The sequence below is a fragment of the Ruditapes philippinarum genome, unplaced genomic scaffold (genome assembly GCF_026571515.1).
Source record: "Ruditapes philippinarum isolate M1 unplaced genomic scaffold, ASM2657151v2 ctg5404_1_1_1_1, whole genome shotgun sequence".
Taxonomy (NCBI): domain Eukaryota; kingdom Metazoa; phylum Mollusca; class Bivalvia; order Venerida; family Veneridae; genus Ruditapes; species Ruditapes philippinarum.
In genome coordinates, this window is record NW_026866850.1 from 1,141 (window position 1) to 13,230 (window position 12,090).

Sequence of the window (12,090 nt, forward strand, 5' to 3'; positions counted from 1 at the left end):
CCGGAGCATAACTTAAGGTTCATTTGGCCCACAGTATTCAAACTTCATAGGATGATTTTTCATATTGGAAAGAAGACCCCTATTGATTTTGGGGTCACAAGGTCAAAGTTAAAGGTCACTAGTACTTTAAAACTGAAAACAGTTTCCAGAACATAACTTAATTTCTATTTGGCCCGTAGTGTTCAAACTTCATACAATGTAGGATGATTGTCCGTATTTGATAGGAGACCCCTATTGATTTTGGGGTCACAAGGACTAAGTTCAAGGTCGCTATTACTTTAAAACTGAAAACAGTTTGCAGAGCATACCTTAAGTTCAATTTGGCCCACAATATTCAAACTTTATAGGAGGATTGCTATTTTAAGGAGGTAATACTTTATCTAATTTATGTAATGTCTTCATCCTTACTAAAAAAAACACTTTCAGGCATATAATGCTCCGCCTAGTGGTGCTCTTGTTACACTTTGAACTTTGTCCGGGGCATAACTCTGACAATACAAGAGGTATTCTTTTGTGTGTCCAAAACCTTTTCGGGGAGCATTGACCCGTTCAGCCGGTTCTTGTTTTCATTTGTTTATCAAATTATAATGTATTCAGATTGCACTTTTGTTGTAGCATAAGCTGGAAAGGTGGTAATCTACATTTCTCAATACAAGCATACAATAATTTCCATTGGTCAGTTTGCAACAAGACATTCAACCACTCAACCACTGGTCACTCTAACTCATGCGGCTTATTCAGTTATAACTTGTAGACAAAACTTTATTTTCAAGATTTGTATATTTTTCAGGTGAAACAAAGATCACTGCTACAGTTCTTATGGAGAAGGTTTTAGAGGTTGAGGAATCAGAGGATTGCTCACAGACTGCACCACAAGCTACTGCTACAACAACAAGCTCAGCAACAGCAGCACAAGCCAACACTGAAACAGATAAAGAAGTGACAAAGCCTGAAGAAAGTAAAGAAGCTACAACTAAGAGTAAGGCAGAACAGAAGACAGGGAAATTTGATACATCTAAAGGAAACAAAAGCAAAGGTATTGTTTGTTTGAACAAAATTTTAAGGAGACATATTGTTTTTGACTTCGCCATCTGTCCGTTCTTTTCTTCTACATTAGGCTTGTCCTGCTTTCATATGTCAAACTACTGGTGGGATTTCAAACAAACTTTACAGGAGTGATCAGTACCATCCCTAGTTGTGCACGCCACCGGCAGGTTCTGCATCGCTGCACAATATGGCCCCAGAGCTAAAAATAGAAAAATCTTGTCTGGCTTTAACAGGTCAAACTTATGTTGGGATTTTAACCAAACTTTACAGGAGTGATCAGTACCATCCATAGTTGTGCACACCACCGGCACGTTCCGCTTCAATGCTCAAAATGGATGCCAGAGCTAGAAATAGAAAAATCTTGTTCGACTTTCTGGCTTTACAGGAGTGATCAGTATCATCCCTAGTTGTGCACCTACGTTATACATATTTTTAGCTCACCTGTCACAAAGTGACAGGGTGAGCTTTTGTGATCGCTTTTCGTCCGGCGCCTGTTCGTCCGTCTGTCGTCCATAAACTTTTACTTTAACCTTTTCCCTTATAGAAGCGAGAATCGCCGTCTTTTACCATTCCCTGATAGAAGCGAGAATCGACGGCTTTATCGATTACCGCATGTAAGCGAGAATCGCCGACATGCGTGATCTCAATGGAAGCGACTTTCGCCGACTTCAATATTTACCTGTCCAAAAATCAACAATTTTCCCGGAAAATAGACCTGTAAATTGTGTTATCGTAAAGATCAACATTTCATGAGGGGATTCCGTGCATAAAATTATGGTGTTACTATTTAAAGTTTTTGTATAATTAGCGACCAACCAGGTGAGGGGTTTTCCTTACGTCACGCAGTTAATGAGTGCGCGGGTCAATGAAATAAATATAGAACGTATCGTAAGACAGGAACAAAAGTGTCTAAAAATAGCATCTAATGAATAAATAGTATTTATATGATCACGGGTCGTTCACGTGCCAGGCATGGTATAATGGATTTGATGTTTGTTTTGGTTTATGATAGCTGACATGTGTATATACACGGATTAATTAACGTCCTGACTAGGGGTATCTCTCTGGCCCCTGCAATAAAATATTTCCGGTAGCAGCGGCGATTTTTTTAAGAAAATGACCGACAAAGAAATGTTTAATAGTTTAAATTCTTTCATGTGCGCTATTGTTTTCATAACAGACACAGCATGGGGCCGTGTATTATACGACATGATAAAATCATATCCCATATATCATCTTTGATGTCGGCAACATGAAAATGCCGAAAAGGCCGTGGAACTCGAGGATGTCTTTCCTTTATCATCATTTGATCTAAATTAGATCGATAAATGATAAAATTTAATTAAATTAATAATTCATGAAGAAAATATATGACCATGACAGCAGAAATTCTGAAATGTTTCATTCAACAGTTATATACATGTATTACAGAAATGACAGTTACTACAGTATTATGAAATAAATTATAAAAAAAACTGATAAAATAAATAAAAAAAAACAAAGTGAGATTTCTTTTTACTGGTATTAAAAAGGTAAAAAAAGAACTTGTTGTTATTTATTTCACTAAAAATGAATGCTGCATAAACCAAAAAAATTAATAATAAATTAGCCATATTTCCCTAATGAGAGAAAAATTATACATCATTTTATTGTTTATAACTACTGTAATTATACTGTTATAAAGCCCACAAATATAAAATTTATACCAATGGAAAGATAATTCAAATCTCTACAAATCTTACATTGACATATATATTGTCAAACTTGTAATTAAACCATTAAACATTAGTTAAAACACATAAGTAGCCTAATTTATCTGAAACGATGGAGAAAAAAACACCATCAAGTATATAGTTTATTACTTTATAACTCATGTAGACATATTTGTATAAACCCAACAAATATGATATTTATACCATTGGAAAGGTATTTCAATTCTCTACAAACTTTTTATTGATACAAAAATTGTCAAAACACAACTTAATACTTTATTTTCCAGTTAAAGTATATAGGTATCTAATTTGCCAATTTTTACCTATAATTTATCATACCCTATATGGAGATAGTGTGTGACTCCTTATCAGTAGGATATTGATTATTGATTATCTATCTGGCTACTGTATTATGGGGTGTAAAGCAGTAAATTAAGGGGGCTGTATCAGGGAAAAGGTTAAATGACATCTCCTCATAAACCACTAGGCCAGTTTCATCCAAACTTCACAGGAATGTTCCTTTGGTGGTCACCTTTAAAATTGTTCAAAGAATTTTATTCCATGCAGAACTGTGGTTGCCATGGCAACCGAAAGAAAAAAACTTTAAATATCTTCTTTTAAAAAACCCAAAGAGCTAGAGCTTAGATATTTGACATGAAACATCTTCTAGTGAGTGTCTACCAAGTTTATTCAAATAAAATCCCTGGGGTCAAAATTGGCCCCGCCCCAGGGGGTCATTGATTCTCCCTATATGCATATAGTAAAAACTTAAAAAATCTTCTTATAAAGAACCCAAAGAGCTAGAGCTAAGATGTTTAGTCAGGATGGTTGTTTTGATGATTTCTAGGTCAAGTTTGAAGATGGGTCATATCCGGTCAAAAACTAGGTCACAGGAGCTAAAAATAGAAAAAGGTTGTTAACACTCTAGTTGCTGCAGTTTTGATGCAAATATTCTGAAAATTTGTCAGGAAGGTAGTTTTGATGATTTCTAGGTCAAGTTCGAAGATGTGTCATCTTCAGTCAGAAACCAGGTCACAGAAGCTAAAAATAGAAAAATCTTTTTTATACTCTAGTGGCTGCAGTTTTGATCCAAATATCCTGGAAATTTGTCAGGAAGGTTTTTTTGATGATTTCTAGATAAAGTTTTAATATGGGTCGTCTCCAGTCAAAAATTAGGTCACATTGCCCAAATATGGAAAACCCTTTTAACACACTAGAGGTCACATTTTTTACTCAACTGTCATCAAAATTGGCCAGGATGCTTGTCTAAGACATTGGTTGGATGCGGTTGATGGGTCAGGGGAGCGATCCAGGGCCATCATGGCCCTCTTGTTTTAATTATTGCCCTTAAGCGGCGTTTATAAATAACCTATATTTAAGAAGAAAATGCCCAAGTGACAGCTTGGCTGTTCACAATGCAACACATCCGACTCGCGGAGTTCTAGTTCATTTGATGGAATATATAGTGAACAATTCTTTCTGTGTACAACTTCTCTTTTCACTCTCAAGGGAATAAGATATTTTAATTAAACTTAATGTATAGCAAGCATATGAAAAGACCTTACTTTGGATTGCTATTGGACCCCTAAGGGTCAAGGTCATTGTTACTAAAAAATAGAAAATCAGTTTCAGGTCAATAACTTGAGTTTGAAATGAAATATTTCAATAAAACTTTGTGTATAGCGAGGTGATGTAAAGACCTCGCTTACGGTTGCTTTTGGGTTTCTGGTTCAAGGTCAAGATCATTGTTACAAAGAATAGGAAATCAGTTTTGGTTCAATAACTAGAGTTTGAACTGAACTATTTCGATGAAATTTGGTGTTAAGCAAGGTTATGTAAAGACATCGCTTACAATTGCTTTTGGGTCTCCTTGGTCAAGCTCATTGTCACTAAAAATAGAAAATAAGTTTCTGGACTTTGTGTCCAGTCATGAATTACAGGATTTAAAAAATGCATTGGTAGACATGACCTTGTAAACTTTTCATTAGATATTTAAACCATTGCACCTTTCATATGTGACTCAGTGACCTATATTCTGTATTGTAAATATTACCTTTCTAGTAAATGGATCAATAGATGAGTGATTTAGGCTGATCATGACCTTTTTCTTTCAGTTATTGATCATGCTCCATCTGATACAAGTAAAAAGATACACAAAGAAGGTTAAAATCAAATTATTGTTTTATGAGAAAAAAGTGTCTTGTCAGTTATTTTTTGATCGTTGTTGAATCTTTGTTAAGATTGTTTAAGAAATTTGTATTTTAAGAAAGATATCTTCAAGGATGTGACTCTATTTTCATAAAAGTGTTCTACTTTCTCACAGTAAATCCTTTGGTATTATAGGTCATCTTAACCCATTACTTCATGAGCATTTTGTGAAAAATGGCTGTTTTCATTGAAAAGTCTCTTGTTACAAGTTCAAATTGCTATAAAACTATAAAAACTGCTTCAATACTAATGAAACATGGCACAAATGTTGACTGGACTATTGCCTTTGTAACAACATGCTCAGTAGAGTTGGGTACCGCCAGAAAGAAAATACCACGGTATACCACGTTTTTTTCCTAAAAACCACGGTATAAACTGCGGTAGATCACGTATTTTTATTGTACGCTATAGGTTAATTTTTGGCCGGGTTGCACATGTGCAAACCTGGGTTATAGTATGGTGAATGTTGGGCGGCGGGCAGTTTTCTCAGCAACTACTTATCACAGCCTTTTAATATTTTGTATTCAGCATCAACACATGGTCCCATACTGTGGGATTTGATTTCAGGTCTGTCGCACATCTACTTCCTGTTTGCTGACCTAGTTAAATTTTCAACATTAATGGTCAATAGCAGGAAATTTTCGTAACAGTTTTCTCAGCAACTACTTATCACAGCCTCTTGATATTTGGCATACAGCATAGACACATGGTCCCATACGGTGGGATTTAGTTTCAGGTCTGTTGCTCATCCACTTCCTGTTTATCCACTTAGTTAAATTAGTAAGATTTTTCGACATTGATGGTCAATGGTAGGAAATTTTTGTAAGAGTTTTCTCAGCAACTACTTATCACAGCCTCTTGATATTTGGCATGTAGCATTGACACATGGTCTCATACCGTGGGAATTGATTTCAGGTCTGTCGCTCATCCACTTCCTGTTTATTCACTTAGTTAAATTAGTTAAATTTTTTGACAATAATGGTCAATGGTAGGAATTTTTTTTAAAAGTTTTCTCAGCAACTACTTATCACAGCCTCTTGATATTTGGCAAACAGCATTGACACATGGTCCCATACTGTGGGATTTGATTTCAGGTCTGTCGCTCATCCACTTCCTGTTTATCCACTTAGTTATATTAGTTAAAATTTTCGACATTAATGGTCAATGGTAGGAAATTTTCGTAACAGTTTTCTCAGCAACTACTTATCACAGCCTCTTGATATTTGGCATGCAGCATTTACACATGGTCCCATACCGTGGGATTTGATTTCAGGTCTGTTGGTCATCCACTTCCTGTTCACATTAATGGTCAATGGTAGGAAATTTTCGTTACATTTTTCTCAAAAACTACTAATCACAGCCTCTTGATATTTTGCATACAGCATTGACACATGGTCCCATACAGTGGGATTCGATTTTAGATGTGTAGCTAAACCACTTCCTGTTTACCCACTGAATTAAATTTTCAACATTAATGGGTCAATGGTAAATTCTTTTTGTAACATCACAGCCTCATGATATTTGGTGTACAAATTCAACCCGGCCTTTTCTGTCTTTGACCCATTTTTATCTCTAAAATAAGTATCAAGGTAGGCTGGTATAGAATTTCAAATATTAAATTTAAGCAGATCTATAAAATACAGATTAATCAAAGCATCATTTAACTTTTTTTCAATCAGGTACTTTCGCATGTTGACAATCATAAATTAATTGATGGATCAGTTCTTGTTTTGTTAACCAGGTTTTCAACGAAAACCGGGTTATTGTAATGCCGAAGTCGGCGGGCGGGCGGGCGTCAACTTTTGGTTTCCGCTCAATAACTTTAGTTTGCTTTGGCCTATTGACACCAAACTTGGTGTATGGATAGCTTATATCAAGAGGCAGCTTGGATTGCTACCCAGGTGTCTGTGATCAAGGTCAAGGTCACTGTTACTAAAAATAGAAATTCAGTTCCGCTCAATAACTTTAGTTTGCTTTGACCTATTGACACCAAAAACTTGTGTATGGATAGCTTATATCAAGAGGCAGCTTGGGATTGCTACCCAGGTGTCTGTGATCAAGGTCAAGGTCACTGTTACTAAAAATAGAAATTCAGTTTCCGCTCAATAACTTGAGTTTGCTTTGGCCTATTGACACCAAACTTGGTGTATGGATAGCTTATATCAAGAGGCAACTTGGGATTGCTATCCAGGTGTCTGTGATTAAGGTGCTTACAATAGAATTTTCAGCTTCTACTCATTAACTTCAGTGTACTTTGACCTATTGATTGCTGTCACATCAAAATTTGGTCGTTGAAAACCTGGTTTTCGTCGCATTGCGGCGCTTCTTGTTTTTTTATTATTATGCCCCCCTTCGAAGAAGAGGGGGTATATTGTTTTGCTAATGTCGCTCTGTCTGTCGGTCTGTCCGTCGGTAGACCACATGGTGTCCGCTGATTATCTTGAAAAGTATTTATCACAAAGTCTTCATATTTCACATAGTGATTGGTCATAACTAGTAGATGACCCCTATTGATTTTGGGGTCACTAGGTCAAAGGTCAAGGTCACAGGGACCTTAAAATGTCAAAATGGTTTCCACTGATTATCTTGAAAAGTATTTATCACAAAGTCTTCATATTTCACATAGTGATTGGTCATAACTGGTAGACGACCCCTATTGATATTGGGGTCACTAGGTCAAAGGTCAAGGTCACAGGGACCTTAAAATGTCAAAATGGTTTCCACTGATTATCTTGAAAAGTATTTATCACAAAGTCTTCATATTTCACATAGTGATTGGTCATAACTGGTAGATGACCCCTATTGATTTTGGGGTCACTAGGTCTAAGGTCAAGGTCACAGGGACCTTAAATGTCAAAATGGTTTCTGCTGATTATCTTGAAAAGTATGTATCACAAAGTCTTCATATTTCACACAAAGATTGGTCATCACTAGTTGATGACTTCTATTGATTTTGGGGTCACTATGTCAAAGGTCAAGGTCACAGGGGCCTTAAATGTCAAAATGGTTTCTGCTGATTATCTTGAAAAGTATGTATCACAAAGTCTTCATATTTCACAAAGTGATTGGTCATCACTAGTAGATGACCCCTATTGATTTTGGGGTCACTAGGTCAAAGGTCAAGGCCACAGGGACCTTTAAATGTCAAAATGGTTTCTACTGATTATCTTGAAAAGTATTTATCACAAAGTCTTCATATTTCACATAGTGATTGGTCATAACTAGTAGATGACACCTATTGATTTTGGGGTCACTAGGTCAAAGGTCAAGGTCACAGGGACCTTAAATGTCAAAATAATTTCCGCTGATTATCTTGAAAAGTATGTATCACAAAGTCTTCATATTTCACACAAAGATTGGTCATCACTAGTAGATGACCCCTATTGATTTTGGGGTCACTATGTCAAAGGTCAAGGTCACAGGGGCCTAAAATGTCAAAATGGTTTCCGCTGATTATCTTGAAAAGTGTGTATCACAAAGTCTTCATATTTCACATAGTGATTGGTCATAACAAGTAAATGACCCCTATTCATTTTGGGGTCACTAGGTCAAAGGTCAAGGTCACAGGGGCCTTAAATGTCAAAAGGGTTTTCGTTGATTTTTATGCCCCCGCCATGTAATGGCCGGGGCATATAGTGTTACCCTGTTCCGTCATTCCATCCTTCCGTCCTTCCATCCTTCCGTCATTCTGTCATTCCGTCATCATCAGTTTCTGTTCATTATCTTATGAACGGTTGCACACAATCCAACTCAAATTTGACATATGGATATGTCATGAGAAAATACAGGTCAAGTTCGAGTTTGGTCATGGTTCGATGATTTTTGGTAGAGTTATGCCCCTTTTACTTTGAAAATAATATGAAATTTCAGTTTCCGTTCATTATCTCCCCAACGGTACAACACATTCAACTCAAACTTGACATATGGATATGTCATGAGAAAATACAGGTCAAGTTCGAATTTGGTCATGGTTCGATGATTTTTGGCAGAGTTATGCCCCTTTTACTTTGAAAATAATATGAAATTTTCAGTTTCCGTTCATTATCTCCCCAACGGTACAACACATTCAACTCAAACTTAACACATGGATATATCCTGAGAAAATACAGGTCAAGTTCGAATTTGGTCATGGTTCGATGATTTTTGGCAGAGTTATGCCTCTTTTACTTTGAAAATAATATGAAATTTTCAGTTTCCATTCATTATCTCCCCAAAGGTACAACACATTCAACTCAAACTTGACATATGGATGCGTCAAAGGAATGCGCAGGTCAAGTTCAAATTTGGTTATGGTTCAATGACTTTTGGCAGAGTTATGCCCCTTTCACTTTGAAAACAATATGAAATTTACAGTTTCTGTTCATTATCTACCCAATTAAACATCACATTCAACTCAAATTTGACATATGGATATGTTTTTGGAATGCCCAGGCCAAGTTCGAATTTGGTCATGGTTCAATGATTTTTGGCAGAGTAATGCCCCTTTCACTTTGAAAATAATATGAAATTTACAGTTTCTGTTCATTATCTACCCAACAGTGTTACATATTCAACTTAAATTTGACATATGGATATCTCAAAGGAATGGGCAGGTCAAGTTGGAATTTGGTCATGGTTTGATGATTTTTTGGCAGAGTTATGTCCCTTTCACTTTGAAAATATTATAGATACATCTTAGGAATAAGCAGTTTAAGTTTGAATTTGGTCGTGGTTCAATGGTTTTAGACAAACTTATCTTTCCTGAATGTTGGAAAAATTTTGAACTTTCAGTTTCAGCACTCGTACTTTAAGCCATTATTTTGGCTACAAATATGCAATATGCTATTTTTAAAAGGTTAAGACTTAATAATTTCAGTGCCTTGAACATTGTATGAAAATGGTTTGTGTTAACATTGAAAAGTTTTAAGGGCTTTGAACTAAAATGAAAAAAATAATTAATGCACCATCTGAAATTTTGGCTTCATGCGGGGGCATCCAGGGCATGATGACACATTTCTAGTTCCATATTTGAACACTTCCATGTACCCATTTTTGGCAAGTTTCTGTAATAAAATTACCAATTATGTGAGTCAATGGCTAGAAAGTGGGGTATATGTGTCGTTCGACATTCTTGTTTCATATTGGTCTCTTTCAACATTTAACAACTGTTTTATAAATTGCATAGTTAAAATGGAAAAATAAATTTTTTTTATTGCTTATTGATTAATAAAATAATAGGTCAAATGCACATTAGCCGATGACATATATTTATTTGTCGGTTAATTTTATAACAGAATCCCAGCTGCTATTGAAATTTTTTATTGCAAGAGCTAAGTATTTAATTAATCTGTGTCAGAAACCAAAACAAACATGTACCCCAAAAGCAAATTTAAATCATCACATAGAAAACAGCTGACTATACTGCTTAATTAATATTCATTAGTTGAACGAACATTACTTTTAATCCAGTTTCTACGCCGTTCTATAATTAGTTAATTGCCATGCGCATGCAGTAAGTGTGTGACGTAAGGAAAACCACTAGCCTGATTGGTCGCTATTTATATAACTACTTAAAATAGTAACACCCTAATTTTATGCAAGGAATGCCCTCATGAATGATCAATATTTACGATTAGTTTTCGTATCAAATAAGCGATATTTGGAAAAGTAAATGTAAGTCGACAATTCTTGCTTCTTCAACTGAGATCATGCAAGTCGACAATTCTGGCTTACACGCGGTAATCGATAAAGCATTCAATTTTTCGCTAAGAACTATCGAAGAATGATAACAGTCGGCAAAAGTTGTTTACAAAAAGGTTAATTCAAAGAAATATTGACATATACAACAGGAAAAGTTATTTAATTTAGTACATTTTACGGATCTGTAATTGCTTTAAATTAGAGCTAAAAGTACCAGTTTTCCAGGTCTGTACCGCGGTACGTACCACAGATGTCTTGGACCATGGTTTACCGGTATACAAGTTAAACCGCGCACCTCTAATGCTCAAGCTTAAATTTCCTGTTACCATGCAACAAGGGGACATCTCAAAATAGCCTTAAATCACTATTTTGCGTTGATTTTTGTGCCCCCACGTTAGTGGCGGGCATTTAGATTTACCATTATCCAGCCGTCCATCTTTGAATCCGTCCATCCGTTCTTTTTTGTGTCGCACGTAACTCAAAAAGTATTTGGCCTAGAGTCATGAAACTTTACAGGAATGTTGATCAGCATGTGTAGTAGTGCACCTGGGTATTTTCTTCTGGATTTATTTAGTATTTTTAGAGTTATTGCCCTTGACTTAGTAAAATTTTGCAATTTTCAACTTGTGTCGCATGTAACTCAAAACGTATTTGACATAGAGTCATGAAACTTTACCTTATTAGCCTCTCACAAGTCAAAAATTTTCCTAGGGATGAGGGGGACTGCCGCCTCCTTCAAACCCCCAAACAGAATGGGGCGCAACCCCCTGATGTATTTTTTGGTTGGGGGGCTGTGCCTAAAAAGTGGTAACTTTTTAGCTAACCTGTCACAAAGTGACAGGGTGAGCTTTTGTAATCGCTTTTTGTCCGGCGTCCGTAAACTTTTACTTTAAATGACATCTCCTCATAAACCACTTAGCCAATTTCATCCAAACTTCACAGGAATGTTCCTTTGGTGGTCACCTTTGAAAATTGTGCAAAGAATTTAATTCTATGCAGAACTCTGGTTGCCATGGCAACCAAAAGAAAAAACTTTAAATATCTTCTTCTAAAAAACCCGTTGAGCTAGAGCTAAGATTTTTGGCATGAAACATCTTCTAGTGAGTGTCTACCAAATCTGTTCACCTAAAAGCCCTTGGGTCAAAATTGGCACCGCCCCAGGGGGTCATTGATTTTCCCTATATGCATATAGTTAAAACTTAAAAAATCTTCTTTTAAAGAACCCAAAGAGCTAGAGCTAAGATACTTAGCATGAAACATCTTCTAATGGGTGTCTACCAAGTTTGTTCAAATAAAAGCCCTGGGGTCAAAATTGGCCCCGCCCCAGGGGGTCATTGATTTTCCCTATATGCAAATAATAAAAACTTAAAAATCTTCTATTCAAAATCTCAAAGAGCTAGAGCTAAGATATTTAGCATGAAACATCTTCTAATCGGTGTCTACC

The 12,090-nt window shown here is 36.0% G+C and overlaps 1 protein-coding gene across 2 annotated transcripts in view; it reads left to right on the forward strand.

Annotated features, from left to right (window-relative positions):
• The first annotated feature begins 788 nt into the window (after positions 1-788).
• LOC132734008 (uncharacterized) overlaps positions 789-12,090 on the forward strand; it is a 30,724-nt gene continuing 19,422 nt past the window's right edge. For both annotated transcript variants that reach the window (XM_060720710.1, XM_060720711.1), the window contains exon 1: positions 789-1,036. In XM_060720710.1, the coding sequence (XP_060576693.1) occupies positions 820-1,036 (217 nt within the window). In that variant the 5' untranslated portion in view covers positions 789-819. The remainder of the gene's footprint in view (positions 1,037-12,090) is intronic.